The sequence below is a fragment of the Scleropages formosus genome, chromosome 1 (assembly GCF_900964775.1).
Source record: "Scleropages formosus chromosome 1, fSclFor1.1, whole genome shotgun sequence".
NCBI classification, from domain to species: Eukaryota; Metazoa; Chordata; class Actinopteri; order Osteoglossiformes; family Osteoglossidae; genus Scleropages; species Scleropages formosus.
The window spans coordinates 18,587,711-18,607,653 of record NC_041806.1 but is presented as its reverse complement, the minus strand read 5'-3'; the positions used below and the strand labels follow the sequence as shown (position 1 = coordinate 18,607,653).

General features: G+C 40.4%; 1 protein-coding gene across 6 annotated transcripts in view; it reads right to left on the bottom strand.

Moving 5' to 3' along the window:
* Positions 1-19,943, bottom strand: part of LOC108922314 (neurexin-3b-like) — a 370,501-nt gene that overhangs the window by 31,038 nt on the left and 319,520 nt on the right. For 5 of the 6 annotated variants that reach the window (XM_018732376.2, XM_018732379.2, XM_018732378.2 and 2 more), the window contains one exon: positions 18,727-19,037. In XM_018732376.2, coding sequence (XP_018587892.1) covers positions 18,727-19,037 — 311 coding nt within the window. Of the gene's footprint in view, positions 1-5,788; positions 5,792-18,726; positions 19,038-19,943 lie in introns of all 6 variants that reach the window. The other variant, XM_018732374.2, reaches the window with a different exon arrangement.

Sequence of the window (19,943 nt, the reverse complement as noted above, 5' to 3'; positions counted from 1 at the left end):
TTTGTAGAGGGGCAGCTTTGTGCGGCTTCTCACAGATCCTAAACTGAGCATTCAGTTCAAGCTCAGTCTGGGTATTTTGCATGTTCTCCCTGTATTTGTTTTTCTCCAGTTTCCTTCCCTGCTCAGAATACATGTACTTCAGATGAACAGGTGGCTCTACACTGCCCTTAGTGTGTTTGTTTCTTCACGCCAATATGGTTCCATGTATATACTTGTGCTAACGAGCAGTTAATGATAATGGATAGATTCTGTGATGTTGCTGTCTTTTTTTTTTTTTAATGTTGTCTATCATCTGTTTTAAAGTTGTAATCATTGCTGATTAGCATTGTACTGTACTGTAAATGGATTTGAGAAGCTGTTTCAAAATGTGCTATATAAAACAAAGATTATTACATTATTTTTATTAGAATACCTAATCCATTCTTGTAATGACTGCAATGAACTCCTGATCCATTCCTGCAGAATTATAATTCTGATATCAATGGCAATAAAACTGTGAATCAAGTCATACGTAATTACAAAAATTAGTTTTACAAGTTTTATCACTTCAAATTTTAAAATAAGATTTTGTCCGTGCTTTCATGTACTTCAGTTTCTTGTCATGGACGAAAGTCATGTTTGACGTGAATTGGTGAACTGAAATAGCCAGTAGTGTGTGTGTGTGTGTGTGTGTGTGTGTGTGTGTGTAGAAATTGAACAATTACTGTAGAGAGTATATTTTAATGTGTCAAGTGTTGTAAGTCACTGTGGATAAAGGTATCAGCTAAACACAAAAAACCAAATAAGATGTGCAGGAGAAACCTCATGTCCAGGGGGAAGGGAACTCATTGAAGCATATATTTTGAATGTTCACATAAGGTATGCCACATAAGAGTTGACAGCTATGACAGGTAATTATGTGAAAATTCAATATGAATAATATTTGCTCATACCTTGGAATTCTCTTAAAAGGAGCCTTTGTTATACAAGAAAACCTGTAACTGTTTTCACTCCATCGGCTTTGTCAATTATTGTTTTGAGCAAAGAGTATTTGCTGTAGGATATTGCAGACAGTTTTCAAAAGGGCTGATTCATGTGTTGGTGCAACAGGAAATGGCGGGTGATCCATATCCTTAATCATTCACCTGCCGTTAAGCTTGAGGTAGCAAAAACCAGGGGCTGATATAAACCCTTCAGCTAACTGATGCTACGTACGAGTCTCAGAACATCTCAAACTGCATGCCGCAAAACACTGAAATTATGGTTATGGGAAACAAATGGACTTGCCTGACTAAATCAAGCAGATAAGGTGGGAGTGTTGTACTTCTGTGAGGAGGAGGAAGGAAAGATTAAGGTACTTAAGTGACATTTAAATTATGAACCCATCAGTTTTAAGAAGGGTAGGCAAATTTTTCCACACCTCGCTGAAACCTTATTAGAATCAAATAAATCAGTAAAAAGTTGGAAGCAATATGCATTACAGAGGAGGAGAAAGCAAAGCACTGCATCATCTTCATATGCTAGGAAAATTCCTGATATTAAATATATTTTACATTTTATGACCTGCACTACACATGGATAGTGTGACAAATATAAGAAAAAATAATCTGTTGCTATCAAAGTCATGCAGGAAAAATTATTAGAAGAATTATATTCTAAATTTTATAAAGAATTAAATATTCTGTGATTCGGGTAGCAGATGGAAAACTTCTCAGGAGAGGAATAAAACACCAATAAAAAATACCAAAGACACCTCTCAATTTTTCCATGCTATCTCCTCAAAGGTGTCTGCTTCTTTAGAGATGATACAGTTTTGGCTGATGTGTCTTTTCTACATCCTACAATGCTTATAATTACTGTTCTACAATTGTTCACTGTGTACACTGGCAGTATTTACTGTAATAGGACACAAAACTCCACCTGAGGAACATAACTTAATTGTGTGTCAATGCATCATTGTGGAAGAAGTTGTGATCTGTGGAATTGCAAGTGCCTTAGTACTGCCGCCTGATTGCTCACCATATGCTTCAAACTTGTCTGAAAAGACAAGTGCTACAAATATCTATTCATCAACAATTACATAAATGCATACAAAGTCAAACAAATAATGTGTTATTGAAATATTTATGGAACTCTGAACTCTACCCACTGTGCTATTTTCTTAAATCTTAAGAACTGCACTCAATGAAAAAGGAAGCATAAGATTACATTATGTGCTCATGACAATTTCTTGGAGATCTTAAAGAAAGAAATCCTGTCTTATTTCAAATAACAAAAAAAGCACAATTTACAGTGAGAAGCACAGTTTCCTGAGATCATAGGCTGTGGTCTAGCCACTTCATGACACTGACCCTACATTGAAATTGACAATGACTCCCCTACCAGCTGATGATTGTTTTACCTCTGAAAAAAGCAAAGGTGCAACCTACATTGTCAGCTGTTATTATGGAGCTGAACAGAGCTGTGCTGAATTAAGTGAGCACACAAAAAATTTCTCTTCAAACTTTTATGTAGCCTTTTGCAATTTACAAATTGTGTGTCTTACATAAGGGGCTGCAGTGGCGCAGTGGGTTGGACCACGGTCCTGCTTTCCGGTGGGTCTGAGGTTCGAGTCCTGCTTGGGGTGCCTTGCGATGGACTGGTGTCCCGTCCTGGGTAAGTCCCCTCCCCCTCTGGCCTTACGCCCTGTGTTGCCGGGTAGGCTCCGTGACCCCGTATGGGACAGGCGGTTCAGAAAGTGTGTGTGTGTGTGTGTTACATATATCTTCATCCTTGACTTGAGTTCTGACCTGAAGACTGTCTTCTGGGTCTTGGTTGTTGTGGGTGAAATGTGTGCATATTTTTATATTCCTGTTATGCCTTTTAGCTGCCACATGAATGTGTGTTCTCACATTGCTACAAAAACTGTCATACTACTCTTCCAGCAGTCTGTTTGTTTGGAGAGTTCTACAGCCTGGGATGGGTCTCATGAATCATGTGAAACAAGTAGAAATGTAGAAAAGGATTTAAGGTTGTATAATGGTTTGCCATCTCAGGATGCAATAACCTTGAGAAAGGGCTTTGACCTAAAATATTCTCAGTGGAAGAAAACATCAGCAAAAAGAACAAGCAAATACCCTTTAGTGCATTTGTTGTGAGGTCAACATATGCCTGATGTGAGCAGTTAAAAGAGTGAACCTGGGCACAGGATAGGCTGAATTTGATGGGCAGCTCCCTGCTGCCTGTCCTCAGTCGCCACAAGGTAATGAAGGTGAGCTGACTGCTAAGGAACTATCAAGAGAGATATTTAAAGCAGCTGCTGAGAAAGAAGAACCAGAAGGCTTCCTCTATTTGCTTACCTTAGAGGGTCTTTGCCACCCCCAACCCTTGTTTCGTTTGCACAGTAAATGTGTGAATGGGAAAACCTGCTGTCATTTTGCTCTTTCTTGCCCATCTTGGACTCATAATGAATCACACTACGGTATGCTGTTTTTTTGCCAAATTTGCAAATTGTAGTGTGAAACATTATGTTTCTACATATTTTCTTTAGTAGTTATGCACTAAGCTTCTTATAGCTAGTTTATCCTGTTAAAGCCTGCCTTTTAACTGCTCACAACTCTTATCTACCTTTCACTCTGCTGTCTCCTCAGTTAAAACAACCTTCTTCCACAACAAAATACAGTCTGCAACTAAAAAACCACAGAGACACTTTGTCACCTTTTCATCCCTAGTGTGTCCTCCACTGCCCACTCCTCCTTTTTCTCTCACTGCTGTTTTACAGAGACAAAGTCAACACAGTCACAGACAAGTTCTCAGCATCTCCTTGCCCTGATCACGCTGGACCTCCCTGCAAAGTCACTCTCTCCAAATTCAAGCCACTGTCAGAAACTGAAATCTTCAACCTGATATCACACAGAGCCATGACCTGCTCATTAGGTCTGATCCCATTGATACTCCTACAGATCATCTCCCTGCAACTCTCCACCTCCTTCTCCAAGATCATCAACTCCTCGCTCTCCTCTGGCTGCTTCACATTCAACACTTCAACACTACACTCATTTCACCTCTGAATAAGAAACTCTCTTTGGATCCTAACTCAGTCCAAAACTACAAGCTAGACTCTCTCCTCTCCTTCCTGTCTAAAACTCTAGAATTGGCAGCCTGTGATCTACTATCTGAATTCCTTACCCAGAACCATCTCTTCGATGGATATCAGTCTGGATTGTCACTCCACGGAGATGATGCTCCTGACAGCGTCTGATGCCCTCTGGTCGGCTAGAGGACCCTCTCTCTCCTCGGTCCTCATCCTCCTCAACCTGTCTGCAGCATTCAACACTGTCTGATCACCACCTACAACTCAAGCTCTTCAAAACAGAGATCCTTCATCCCGCAGCTGACTTGTCTTCCTGCCACAAACTCTCTACCAAGCTGAACAACATACTGATTTTGCCTACCTTGGCTAAGAGTCTGGGAGTGATAATTGGTTCAAGTCTACCTTTATCTCAGCACATCGAAGCCACAACCCTGACCTGCATTCTGCATAATATCTACAGGATCAGTCCTTACCTCACAACTGACTCTGCCCAACTACTTGTCCAGGCTATGGTGACATCCTGTTGGACTACTGTAACTCTGTCTTGAGTGGCCTTCCCCTTACTGCCATCAAACCTTTACAGCTGATACAGAATGCTGCTGCCCGAGTTGTGCTTGACTTGCCAAAGTGTTCCCATGTATTTCCTCTACTCTTTTCTCTAGACTGGCTTCCTATAGCTGCTGAGATCAAATTCAAGATCCTGATTATGGCCTACAAAACCGTTAATGGAACTGCTACCAGCTATCTACAAAACTATATAATCAGCTACACCCCAACCAGACTGTTATGCTCTTCCGTGTCTGCCTGCCAGCTGGTCCCACGCACAAAAAATAAAGGATGGAGGTCCTTGGTTCTGGCTCTGTTGTGGTGGAATGACGTCCCCCTCTCACTCAGAACTTCTGAATCTCTATCCACATTTAAAAATGGTCTTAAAACTCATCACTTCCGAACTCACTTCAATCATGATCCACTTAGTTCATATAATGTGTAAATGTTCATGGTCAATACCTTTGAGATCATGCCTGTTAAACAATAGATAAACCTTTATGCAAGTACTCCTATAATGTAATGTAAATATATATTATATATCTACATACACACTGACTGAAACTGCTTGTCCCAAATGGGGTCGCTGTGAGCTGGAGCCTAACCTAGAAACGCAGGGCACAAGGCCAGTGGGGGAGAGGACACACCCAGGACAGGATGCCAGCCCGTCGCAAGCACCCCAAGCAGGACTTGAACCCCAGATCCACCAAGAGCAGGCACAGACCAAACCTGCTGCGTCACCAGGCCTCCATATATATATTAGATAGCATCTCAATGCATTTAGGAATGGGGAAGAAAGGTGATTTAAGTGACTTTGAACGTGGCATGGTTGTTGGTGCCAGATGGGATGGTCTGAATATTTCAGAAACTGCTGATCTATGGGGATTTTCACGCAAAACCATCTCTAGGGTTTACAGAGAATGGTCAGAGAAAGAGAAAATATCCATTGAGCAGCAGTTCTGTGGGCAGAAATGCCTCGTTGATGCCAGAGGTCAGAAGAGAATGGCCAGACTTGTTCGAGCTGATAGAAAGGCAACACTAACTCAAATAACCACTCGTTACAACCAAGGTATGCAGAAGAGCATCTCTGAAAGCACAACACGTCAAAGCAGATGAGCTACAGCAGCAGAAGACCACACCGGGTACCACTCCTGTCAGTCTAGAACAGGAAACTGATGCTACAATTCGCACGGGCTCACCAAAACTGGACAACAGAAGACTGGAAAAAAGTTGCCTGGTCTGATGAGCCTCGATTTCTGCTGCAACATTCAGATGGTAGGGTTAGAATTTAGCGTAAACAACATGAAAGCTTGGATCCATCCTGCCTTGTATCAACAGATCACGCTGGTGGTGGTTGTGTAATGGTGTGAGGAATATTTTCTTGGCACACTTTGGGCTCCTTAGTACCAATTGAGCATTGTTCAAATGCCACAGCCTACCTGAGTATTGTTGCTGACCATGTCCATTCCTTTATGACCACAGTGTACCCATCTTCTGATGGCTACTTCCAACAGGATAACGTACCATGTCACAAAGCTCAAATCATCTCAAACTGGTTTCTTGAACATGAAAATGAATTCACTATACTCAAATGGCCTCCACAGTCACCAGATCTCAATCCAGTAGAGCACCTTTAGGATGTGGTGGAATGGGAGATTCGCATCATGGATGTGCAGCCGACAAATCTGCAGCAATTGCGTGATGCTATCATGTCAATATGGACCAAAATCTCTGAGGAATGTTTCCAGCACCTTGTTGAATCTATGCAATGAAGAATTAAGGCAGTTCTGAAGGCAAAAGGGGGTCCAACGTTGTACTAGCGAGATGTACCTAATAAAGTGGCTGGTGTGTGTGTGTGTGTGTGTGTGTGTGTGTGTGTGTGTGTGTGTGTGTGTGTGTGTGTGTGTGTGTGTTTGTGTCTTAACTTTATTTTATTTAAGTTTTATTTTATTTAATATTTATCTTTACTAAAAAACACTAGGAAGAAATTGTCGATATTTGTATGAAGTTTTATGCAGTTACTCGTGTGGTTTATATTTTTTCATATGGTTAAGGAAACTAACTGCACTTACGAATCACACCTGCCTCTATGTCTCTCTTTGTACTAATGTAATGCATACATTGGATTTTCTATGAGATGTACATTGCTTTGGAGAGAAGCATCTGCTAAATGAAAAAATGTAAAGTTGAATCAAATTTTAATATTCTGAGAACTTTAGGGGGTAACAAGGCTACCCCACAGTGGCAGTTTTTCCCCATGTCTGTGTGGGTTTCCTCCCGGTGCTCTGGTTTTCTGCCACAGTCCAAAGGCATGCAGTTCAGATGAATTGGACACTCTACATTGCATGTAGTGACACTTCCTGCTGATGAATGAATACTTTCCTTGATGAAATTTCCAAGTATGAAATTAACAAATTAAAAAACAAACAAGCATTATGTTTAGTTAGCCTATTCTTAGTACTTTTAACCCTTTTGCACAAGGCCCACACCTCATGAAATCTTTTAATCTCATTCATCACATTTTTTCTTCAACAGCACACAATGTGTAATTTTTATTTCAAGCATAATTTCATATATTTCTGTATTGTTGCAAATGGATGGCCTTTAGTTTGGTGCCATGGCTTTGGATCTGTTGTGGACTTCAGCTGTGAGCACACATAGTCTATTTTGTCTATTTTGACTGGACACATCTGGTCCTGCAAACCTCTGTCAAGAAAGAAATATTGATGTCATGTAGATGAGAACCTAGTAAACTCTTTATTTATCTCTACAGCTATGGCCTGTTAAGAAGAAGAAGAAGATGATGTGTGTATTATTTACAAAGACTGCAAACAGTACTAGAAAGGCACTGCATTAATCACTTTTATTATTACATTGACATGAATTCTGCAATATCTGATGTCAGATATAAATCAGGTATGTAGATAATGGGTGACTGTGTACTCACACTTAGCACCTCTCCTCCATGTGGAGGCAATTATGAGTAACCTTATGTGAAGTGATTATAAAATTCCTGGAGTGGTCTTAATTTTATTACTGCTTTAAATTACCATGTGATGTAGAGTGTGTTTTCTGTGTGTGTTTTTTTGTCTGTCATGGCCACACTGCTCTCTCAGGGATGGGACCATGCAGTGGGATAAAAACTTCTCGTGCATCAGGAGGAAACGTAAGATTCTTGCTATATTTGTAGGAGGGGGGACCGTAGAGACAAGAAAGTGAAATACACGCACAGTCAGAAACAGTCATTATTGATTATTAGACACTTATGGTGTTTCGGCTGAATTTATAAGCGAGGACTTAATGCACGTTCTTTTTAGGCCCCATTGCTTTGATGGACAAGGGTTCTTGCTGATACCCTGTGTCAAGTGTTGTGTTCACAGGCCAGCAAACAGTCACTTTCATGGTTTCTTCCTCAACGTACATCCACAGTGTTCCACCGCATGTCACTTAAGAGAAATTAACACCATGAAGGGAAAACACAACCTCTGACTCCATGTACACGTTTGGAAATAAAGTGAACCTGTTTCATTTTTCAAGCCATTATGCTTTTTATCTGGGATCCCTGCCACCCAGGCTGAGTGCAACAACTGATTTGTACCAATTTAAACAGCCATTACAGTACTTGCATTTTGTGGTGTATAGAAAAAATATGAGTCCATTAATCTAATAAATTTTGCTGGAAATTAGTCTAGCTGCTGGATAAAGGTTTTGAGCTTTAAACTTGCCTTTCCCTGCTGAAATGATATGCCATTCATTGAAATATACAGTTACTCACCTCGGAACAAACAAGTGCTGAATAACAAAAATTGAACACCATTCTGGGTGAAATCTACAAATTTGTTGCTATGGCCTTTTGGGGTTTCTCTGCCCAGAGGAGAGCCTGCAGTGTCCTGAGGCAATCACTCTCCCACAAAGGTTGCAAATCCATCATGTCACTGATTCTGGGTGAAGGGAAAACCTCAGGGGGTACAGCTTGTGTCGCGTCCAGATGTGAGTCCGACATGGACGCGTGTTGCTATAATGTCTGGACACAGGCGTAAAGTAAAATGACCTCATGTGCACAGTGTATTTGTACTGTAAGTGTACAGTGTAAACTGGAAAATAGAGTAAAGGTGAAATAATGAACACGGGACAAAGTGACGCATGGCGTATTCTCACAAGGGTGAAACGTGAAACATGGATCTGTGAGCAGAACTTGAATACAGAGGTGTGATGAAATACTCGATTGGAACTCTAGACCTGAACAGGAGCACAAAGAGAGGCATAGACAGGACAGGCACTTGGGACTGGAACGTAGACACCTACGGGACAAGACTTTGGAAATTAGAAAGTAACTAAGGTTCGCAAGGGAAATCGCAATGAACTGCTGAGTAAGAATCCGCAGTCTTGCCTCAGTTGTTTTCTCCTTTTATATGTGACTGTTTATCAAACTGCGAACGGGTGTACAGGTCTGGATTAACGGAACTGAGTGGCGCCTCCTTTGGCCACTAGGGGTATTGTCCCTATGGGTCATGATAGCTTGACTGTCAGTGGCTCATTAATACATACCCTACACCATCAAATAATTGTAACTTTTTCAGTAAAGCATAATGATAGTATAATATTTAGAAAAAAATAACTTTGAATAATGGGTGGCGTGGTTGTGGAGCGGGTTTGGCCGGGGCCTGCTCTCTGGCAGGTGTGGGGTTCGAGCCTTGCTTGGGGTGCCTTGTGATGGACTGGCGTCCTATCTGGGGTGTGTCCACTCCCCTTCCAGCCTTGGTTAGACTCCGGTTCACCGCAACCCCACTTGGGACAAGTGGTTTCAGACAGTGTATGTGTGTAGCTTTGAATGTGAAATACTGCATTTTAAGGTTCTTTTGGCTTTTAAATCGTTGCTTATTATCTATCATAATAGAACCCCTGTGGCAAGGACCTCTGCAGTGTTGAATAATGTTATCAGATTTCATATACAGATTTTTATCAATTTGTAAAAATACAGTGCATTAATGTGTGCACTGAAAATGTAATCTGTTCAATGTTTACCTCCTAACGGAAGTATTATTTATAAAGGTGGTAACAAGAATCACATACATGACCACGAAATGACTACAGCGGATGGAAATAGACCTTCTTCTTTTGAATTCACACTTATTTGACACAGAAGTATCTTTTTTTTGGATGGCTCAAAATACTTTCTTGAAATCTCTTAAAAGAAATGTACATTTTCGTAAAAAAATGTAATGTTAACATGACCATTCACAGATCATGCAACAAAATTTACCATATGCATTAGAAGGAAGATCTCTGAATGTAAAATATAACTTAGTGTTTGGAAAGTCTCACTCATGGCAATGGGCTCACTAACCCATCTCAAACTATAGCGGTTGGGAAAACAGTTATGATGACACGTATTGGTAGAGCCAACTACAGCATGGGCAGCAAATTGGGCTGCAAATAGCCACAGTACATAAGTATTAATTACACCGGTAGATACAACACGAAGCTGAAGAACAGTTACAATGCTGTGCTGCACATGATAAAGTAATACCTTGAAAGACAATAACAGAATACTAAGTGCTGTACTGTTGTTCCTCCATGTATGAAATCATTCCTAATTGCACTTCCGGTTGTCTTTCATTTAAATGGCGGAATTGTTTACTGGTTCCCAAGAATAAATGTCACCAGTTTTTATTTCTTAAAAGTTTTTAAACTATGTAAATTTATGCTTTTAAAAAAAGTACTGTATCTTGTATACTTACTTTAACCTTATGTATGGGGTGCTCAGGTGGGGTTTCACCAAAAAGTATGAAATAGTGGTAGTCAGGTCAAAGAGTGATTGAAATGCTGCCTGATGTCGGTTTTTGCACTTATTTTTTGTATGATAATGCCAAACAACACAAAGTGAAACACAGAAAGTGTCTTGGGTTTTTCTAAAGGAAAAAATGTTCTTACGACAAGTGAACACAGTAAAAACAACTATTAAAAAATCAGTTTTGAAAGTTCTGTCCATGAGCATCACGCAAAGACACATAAACCTTTTAGTGTAAACTGCACTCGCTCTTGACACCTTGACACATGGCTGCTTACAAACAGCATATCTCTTTACAGTCCTATTAGCTTAAAACTTAAAAAGTGTGGGAATGGGCTTCATCAAATGCCAAACTGAGAAAGAGTTCAAGTGGGCAAGAGTGTGATACCCCCTCACGTGTATTACTGACATGAAAAGTACAGCTACAACTGGCCACTTCATTTACCTCCAGAGGCTCAGAATTGAAATTCCTTCACACATTCACACTTGTTTCTCAAGTTCTGAGCTGTGCTTCCACATACTGAGTAGAAACAAAATTTATTACACTATAAATAGGTCATCCACATTATGTTCATTGGTTAGTGACCATACAATGACCAGACAATTGTTAAAAATGGTTTCCCTTGTTGAGATTAATAGCAATACCCCATTTTTTAATCACAATATCTATAATAACAATATTACTAATAAAAATAATCTGGAAGCAGACACAATGCCACTTGCCATAAAGTATTAAAGCTTTCTTGTCTTCATCTGTTGTTCTTCCCTGGTCCTTGAACTGAGTGAGGAATAATGACAAATTGAGAGAGACTTCCTATCTTTCTGTCTCCATTCCCACTGCTCTCAATTAAACAGGAGATGAGGAGCAAAGTTAATTTTCCAGCGAGAACAAATGGCACTAAAATAGCTTTGGCCAATGAGGTGTAGACAAAGATGCATTAAATGCTCATCCCGTGCTTCAGGGCTGTCACACAACGGGGCAGCGCTTGCCTCCAGAATGCTTTCCACTGCTGATGGACGATTTGTTTACTGATCCAGCTGGAAGGGGCATTCTGATGGGGAGGCGAACATGGCCAAGGGCTTGTTAGCGTACTGCGGTGCTCAGCGCCAAGTACAATGTCGCTGTCACTTCCACGCCACTGCTTCTCTCGAACGCTGTTCCCTCCTCCTGGTTAACATGCCGGATTAGAGAGCTCTTGAAAAAGCACGAAGCAGGAGAAGTCGAAATGGGAGCCCAGCACTGCTTTGCTTGTTACATTTCACACGTGTGTCCAAGGTTTCTGGGTTGTTTTCATGCTTTGAGCCATTTTAGCTGAAGCAGTTGAAGAGCGGTATGACTGCAGAGTGACTCAAGGATTGCCACAAATTAAGGGACAGTAACGTGGATGACGGGAATTACTACTCATTGCGCTCAGAGGCGTGTGATCAAAGGCAATAAAAACTGTTTAATGGCTCAAACATTTCTCAAAAAGAACTGCAAAAGTGAAGAGCACACAGTTTGTGGGGGTGACTAATTTATTATTGCATAAATGGAGACTACGCTCTGGGGGGACAGTGGGTGTCTCACGACAACTGATTTCCAGAAGGCACACACTTTATTTTATAGGGAAGCCAAATTGGTGATGTGTTTCCTTAACGACTTGGTCTGTTTTTATACAATGAAACAAAAACTAAATTAGATTTTAAAAAAATCCAAGATTCCAAGGCCCACTTGCTTTTGCTAAAATTAATTTAATAATCAGTTTACTATGAATAACTGGTAAAACGTCAGGGAAAGTAGCTGCTACTGCTCATCGCTATTGTCATTTTTTCTTCATTAAGCCAATACAGCATCATTCACACACACACACACACACACACACAGAGAACAAAGACTACCACATGTAACCAGTTCACCTCAAACACATTGTCTTTGGACTGCAGGAGGGAATTAGAGCACCCAGAATAAACCCACTACATGAGAACCTGGGGAGAACATGAGAACTCTACAGAGAACTGGAAACACGCAGGTGCATCAGGCATTTAAAGCCTAGAGAAATTACCCTTGTTTCATTGTGTGATATACTGTATATTAGGCTTATTATGGGGGGGCGTAGCAGGTTTGGCCTGTGCCTGTTCTCTGCTGGGTCTGGGGTTCGAGTACTGCTTGGGGTGCCTTGCAACGGACTGGTGTCCTGTCTTGGGTCTGTCCCCTCCCCCTCAAGCCTTATGCCCTGTGTTGACGGGTTAGGCTCTGGCTTGCCGCGACCCCGCGTGGGACAAGCGTGTGTGTGTGTGTGTGTGTGTGTGTGTGTGTGTGTGTGTGTGTGTGTGTGTGTGTGTGTGGGTTTATTATGCAAAAATACTCACCCCACAGTAAGAAGATTACAGGGTGCAGTGAAAAGAGGGAAAATGTGAAGAAAGGTTCCTGTAACTGACTTTTACACCATAGAGGTGGGTCATGTTCACATCTGGCAATGTGCAGACACTTGAAAATCATGTACTCATAAACATGAAGGCCTTCATCAGTGTTCATCTTGTAGCTTCTGGAAGTCACTGCAGATTTGCAGCACAGGCAAACACATCTGTTTTCTGTTAAGGAAAGCTCACTTGATAGACAGAGGATTATGTGTAACACAAACACACACACACACAAACACACACACACATTTTCAGAACCGCTTGTCCCATACGGGGTCGCGGGGAACCGGAGCCTACCCGGTTTATATTAAGAAAATTAAAAAAAACACTCATTGGTGTGGACACCTGAGTGCTGGCATACATACTGCATTCCTAGAATTATAAAAAAACCATATGCTGGCTGATGATATACCTAGAACTTGCTCTCAGTGCAGCGGCTGACAGGTTATTGTCTGTGTGAGAGGTACATTCTCAAAAGAAAGAGAGGATGTGATGCTCGGCAGCTCCTTTACTCCTTGTGGAGTTGCTGTTGAGGATTGTTTGAAGCGTTGCCAAATATTCCTGTCATCAGGCATCTTTTTCTGCATTTATCACCTGGCACAGACAGAACCCGAACGCCCCCCCCCCCCCCCCCCCCCCCCCCCCCCCCCCCCCCCCCCCCCCCCCCCCCCCCCCCCCCCCGCCGCCATTCCACAGGAGCACATGAAGTAAATCACAGCACAGTACTGTATTATTTTTCTGCTGTTAACAGCTGCTTTCTATTGTCACATCATTCAGCTCTGGCCAGTGACTGACTAGTAGGGACCACCCACAGCCTGAATGACCACTGTGAACATGTAACACCCACTGAGCACTGAATATACTGTGTATAACACATAACACAAAGCATGTTATCTCGCATAGGTTAGCCTCTTCCGATGTTTCCAGCCAGTGGCTCCTTCCAAGACAGAGCAAAGGAAAACAAAGCCATCATTAATAAGAAGAGAGACTTTTGGATCTGCACCTTCTGTTGCCGCTACACTCACACAGCTGTAGTACAATATAACACTTATCACCTTCTGGGATTCAGAGACGATGGCTTTGGAGCATGTGTCACAAGAAAGGTCAGGGAGAGCTGTCCAAACTAGCAAAAACATCACATTCATTCTCCCGGGCTAAAGGTTACAGAAAGACCTACTGGGGGAGCGTGCTTATTAATTATGTATGCATGTAGAGTTTTATGCAAAAGTTTGGACACCCTGGCCAAATTAAATATTTACTTCATTTTGTAAGTGTAAAGTAGTAAACAACTGTTCCAAGAAACAGTGCTAAAAAAACAACATATTTGCAATCGTTAATGCGTAATTACTTATTTAATTAACATTAGAACACAGGAACAAAGTCAAATAATAATTGTGGCATGTATATAAGTTTGGACTCCCTAGTAAGTCAATATTTAGTAACACCCCCTTTGGCACATATCACAGCTTGTTAACGCCTCTTGTACCCAGCTAAGAGTCCTTCAATTCTTGTTGTAAGGATTTTTGCCCACTCCTCCTTGCACATCACTTCAAATTGTGAGATATTCTTGGGCTGTCTAGCATGTGCAGCATGTTTAAGATCTACCCACAGATTTCCAATGATGTTTAAGTCAGGGACTGAGAGGGCCATTCCAAAACCTTCAGCTTGCTCTTCTCCAAGTAGCTCATGGTGGCTTTTGGGGTATGATTGACATCATTGTTTTGCTGAAGCTGAAAAGGAACGACTTCTACAACTTCTCACCTGACTGTTTAACACTGGCATCCAGAATTTGTTTATATATAGTGGAATCCATTGTTCTCTCTACCCATAAAATGTTTTCTCTGCCAGTGGCTGCCACACAACCCCAAAGCATAATGGAACAGCTGTAAAGGTGTTTTTTCTCCCCATCAAATACTGCTCCTTCTTTTCTCCAAACAAACCTTTGTTGATTGTTGCCAAATAGTTTAATTTTTACTTTTAGTCCACCGCACTTTCAAAAAAGCCTCTGACTTGTCTACATGTTGTTTTGCATACCTCAGACATCGACTTTTGTGATGAGGTCACAGGCAAGTCTTCCTCCTAATGACTCTTTCATGCAGATCATGTTTGCACAAGCAATGCTGTCTGTGGAATGGTGCTCCACCCCTCCTGTGTGAGCCAAACCTTCCTGCAGGTCTTTTCAGTCATGTGAAAGTTTATTTTTCCCTTTCTGGCCAGCAATCGAGCAGTCCTCTCAGAAAGTTTTCTTGGTCTTCCAGATCTTGCCTTGACTTCCGCAGTTCCTCTCAACTTCCATTTCTTGATGATACTATGGACAGTGGGAACTGCTAGCTGGAAGCTTTTTGCAATCTTTTTATACCCACACACACACACAGTCAGAAACAACTTGTCCCAAGCACGGTCGCAGCAAACCGGAGCCTAACCTGGCAACACAGGGTGCAAGGCTGGAGGGGGAGGGGACATACCCAGGACAGGACACCAGTCTGCTGCAAGACACCCCAAGTAGGACTCGAATCCCAGACCCACCACATAGCAGGACCCAGTCAAACCCACTGCTCCACCATACCCCCTTCTCTTTCTGTACCCTTCTCCTGTTTTGTAGGCATCAATGAGCTTCATTTTCAGATCCTCACTTAGTTGCTTAGAGGAGCCCATGGCTGTTGAGTGACAGGCCAAAGTTTGCAGTGTCAAAGAATTTATTAAGCTTTACATTTGTCAACAAGTGACAACTAGTGGCTAGTAAGGCCTAATGAGGTCATTAGGGTCAGGAACCTTGCAGAAAAAGTCAGTGGAGAAGTGGAAGGGTGTTCAAACTTTTGCACATGATAAAATTACTATTTTCTTTCTTTCTGTGTTTTACATTCATACGATAAAAAGTAAATGTTCAATAACATTTGCAAATATGTTGTTTTTTTTTTTACAGGAAGAAAAAGTTTTCAGTTTTGGAAAATTAAAGACATGTCAGTTATGACTCACATTGTTTTTGTTGGCTAACCTTTCAACTTATTTAACAGCCATTCATGGATGTAACCATGTCTTGAATAAACAATGTTTCCTCCAGCCACCAACATCGGATCATCTTGGTTAAACTGTAATTTGAATTTTTATCAGTTGCTTAGACACAATAAACAAAACATAGTTAAATACATGGCTTATCTTTTATCTGTGTTAGTATTATGTCTGTTGAACCTTTGTTCAGCACTCTATAAAATGTACTTGAGTAAAAAGTACAATGATACAATAAAAGTAATGATGCCAAAATTACTTTTAAATGTACATTCTTCTGAAAGTTTACTGAAATACAAGCAACAAGCATGTAATGTGATGCTAGGCACCTTCAGAAAAAAGTAACACCATAAGTCTTGGGTTGGCATTTCCAATTGGGATGGTCCCACCAGAAGACAGAAACAAAACAGGACTGCCTTAACAGTTACAGTAGTGTAGCAGAGGAGGAGACAAAAGTCAATTCACATTAAGCAATTGGATCTGAGTTATGGTTTTAATATTGTGTCCACCAGGTTGATTTGTTCTCCAGTATTCACAAGAGATGAAAAAATGAGCCTAGGTAATAATATTTTGGTAAAGCATAGATGTGTATTGGCTTGCTGTCACAGTGTGTTTGAGAAGCACTTGGTTTTGCTGTCAAGAGAATAGAATAGAGGTCATATTAAAAACCCCAAAACCTTACTGACCCATTTCAGCTGTTAGGGTCTCCTAAAGTGATTAAAATTCTGATACAGTCCACAGGAAAAAAAAAAAAAAAAAGAAAACTTCTACTTTAAATACCAGTAATATTATATGCAATGATAATATTGTGCATGATGAATGAATGATAAAGACAATGATAATATGGCCAATCAACTTTTTTATAATGATAAAAATGATAATATTTTTCTGTTCTTTACAAATGCAGGTAGCCAATCTTGTATCACTAGATGATCACTACTATCCCTTTGAGTCTAATACCATAATAAATGATATACTGTTTAAATGGGGAGTTTTTACCCCACAAAGTTCCAGATGCCAGTCACATTACGAATTTCATCAAATTCAACATTTGAAACATCACTGTCACCATTTTGTATGCAGTCTGTAATGAGTTTTGCAATTTTTTTGTAGCAGAAAAGCCTTTTACAGTCTTCTAGAAAATAAACAGAAAGTGGCTTATAGGAAGTATAGTATATGATTATTTCAGTCACATGGCTATAATGAAAAAGGCAGGAACACCAATAAATGCACAAAGCAGGTAGGAATACCTAATTGATGCTTAAAGGTTAGTGTACGTTGCGGTCATTCATTTTTTGATTCTAAATTGAAAACCAAAATGCGGATTACAATGCCTTCATTCGTTTTTTGATTTAATATTGGAAGTAGAACAATGAGAAAAAACAGCTTTTTATTGTTTCTGAGCACACATAAAAAAGAAAAAAAACTTGTATATTAATTTTCTCTTTTCGTTTAACTGTACAAAGTGTATAAATCAAAATCTCACAGTACCAAATATGATGAATGCCCTAAAGTGCACGATATTTCCAATCTAACAAGTAGCCTAACCTAGAAAAGGTGGCACAGTGGCACAGAGAGTAGTGATGCTGTCTTATAGAGCCTGGGTGGTGCAAGAGGATGTGGGTTTGTTCCCTGCTCAGTCTGTGCAGAGTTTGCATGTTCTCCCTGTGTCTGAGTGGGTTTCCTCTGACAGTCCAAGGACATGCTGTTCAGATTCACCCATATTCTGTGAGTGACAGACAGGGTGCTCCATTGATGTGTGGATTAGTAGCCCATTGTAAGTAGTGTATCTAGCAGTGTAAGTCACCTTGGTGAACAAGGTGGGTGGGCTGATAACATGTCACTACATAGAGTTGTTGGACAAAAGCATCTGCGAAATAAATAAAAGTAAACTAAAACTTTATGGCACTTTTAACACCTGCACTTAATTAGTAAAAAGATTCTTGAGAAGTAGCACCTGAAAAATACTGCCGATTTTCTTGGTGGACATGTCATTCTCCCTTACTGTCACCGCCTTGCTGCTTTTGAAAAGCCCATAGTGATCCATATTAACTTATGAATAACTTGGAGTGAAGCCAGCATGTTCAATGAAGCCACTGATGGGTTATGTGTGGTTTCAATTACTTCACATATGGGTTGTTCAAGAATACCACAAAACAATATAAGTCAAAGTAAAAAAATAAGATGGCAAGAAACTATAAATGAAGCATATTTGAAGTAGTTTACATTTTGAGCAAAAAATGGTTTTTAAACATAGTTAATTCATAATTTGTTTGAATCAAGAAATTAATGAATGCAACATATAAGGACCCTTAAATGTGTGTGGTTTAGTTTCAAAGCTTTGAAAAATGATGGCAGAAAGGTGCAAAATACTCGCCATGTTGACTTCCAAGGGTGAGTATATCTTTACAGTAAAAATGTTCATTGAAATTCAGGAAGGGGACAGAAACTGTGCAGGTAACTCCAGCTCCTGATGCAACCCCTCTGTTTATTTGCGGATGTAGGCCAGGACACCGTGGGGTTATAGTGGGAAGAGTGCAAAACTGAACTGTAGGGCAACATATGCACAAGGACACTCTTCGGACAGCAGTAACTCTCCTACCTCCTTGTGTTTGTCTGTGTGCTGAGCTTCCTCTTGTGTGCTGTATCTCAAAGCATTCATAAGGTTTATAATCCTATTCTTCTATTGTATGTACAGGCGGCACAATTTATTTCACTAATTAACTCATTCACATGGTAACAGTATAACATCACATCCTATTCTGGGGCTTAAACCCTTAAGCCCTTTATCTAGAAAATGTTTTCATGTGAAGAAATTTGTGAAAGGTCACTTTTTAAAAAATGTCCAGTAAAAGGCGAAAGACTGAACGGTGGGCTGTCTGATGGGGTATCTGATCACTTTGCCACTAGCCCCCAAACCCCAAGCTCATACCTGGATGGTTGGCGAGGAGCGCTGCTTGCGGGTGGTGGTCGTGGACAGAGTAGTGGTGGTCTCGATGAAGGTGGTGGACATCTCAGGAGGCAGTGAGGTGGTGGTGGTTGCCGAGCCCGAGGCGGAGGGCACCTCTCCCACCAGGCGCACGCTGCCATTGGTCCGGATGTTGGGATTGCGCTCTGCTGCCATGGTGAGCACCTTTAGCCCGTTGTAGTACAGGCCTGTCAACTGGCCTTGGTATGGGCGACCCCGGTCTGTCCCACCTATTGTAATGCTCGCCTGAGTATTGAAGATGGTTAGCTGCCGACCTGTTAGGAGAATGAGGAGGAAGGGAATTAAACTGCTTATCACACCGTTGCAGTAATGGGTACAACTAAACTGATTAAAGAAAGTTGTTTCAATAAGTGTGTAAGAGCAATGCCGTAAAAAAAAAAAAAAAAAAGCTATAAGATAAAGTGTGGCACTACTAAGGTCTTCAGCTATCCCAAAACAAAGTGTTGATGATTTCACATTTGATTCATGATTTCAGTTAAAAATCAATCAATTAGAACAAGCCCTTAAGGCTGTAATAAAGCAGGCTTTATAGAAGCTAATTGGATATGATTGTCATCATGTTCTTTCTATGGACCCCAAGTTGGAAAGGGTCACAGCATAAAAGGTCATTTTTTTTTTTTTTTTAAATTATGATTGTGAATTTCAAACAAGGATTCAGAGAGGCAAAGAAAAGGTCACAGTTTAAGTGTGGGTTTTTCTCCTCTATTAAAAGCACATATTTGAGCTCAGTTAGGAACAACATCGCTGGAATGTAAGACAGCATTTTTTCACAAGTAAAATGTCCAGTACCTGTCCTGGTGGAGAAGTGATATTTTCATGTTATTTTGCAAGACAATAATTCTAGAGTCCCTAAAGGTCAGTCACATAAAGCATTTATTCATTTATGATTCCATTTTATTAGAAATTTAATATGGCCCGAAGGATTATAAAAAATGCTTATGTTAAAGGAATTCAAATATATACATGTAAGGACTTTAAAAATATAGATATGCAAAAAATTAATTTAATTTTAAAATACATTAAAATATTTTTAAAAAAATCACACCTTGCATTTCAATGAATTCAGTGTTAGCCTTGTCTTTCGGGATTTTTAAAAGGAACTTATCATTTGTGTTTTAACATTTTGTCTATGCTGTTTAAATATATTTTAGCACAATATT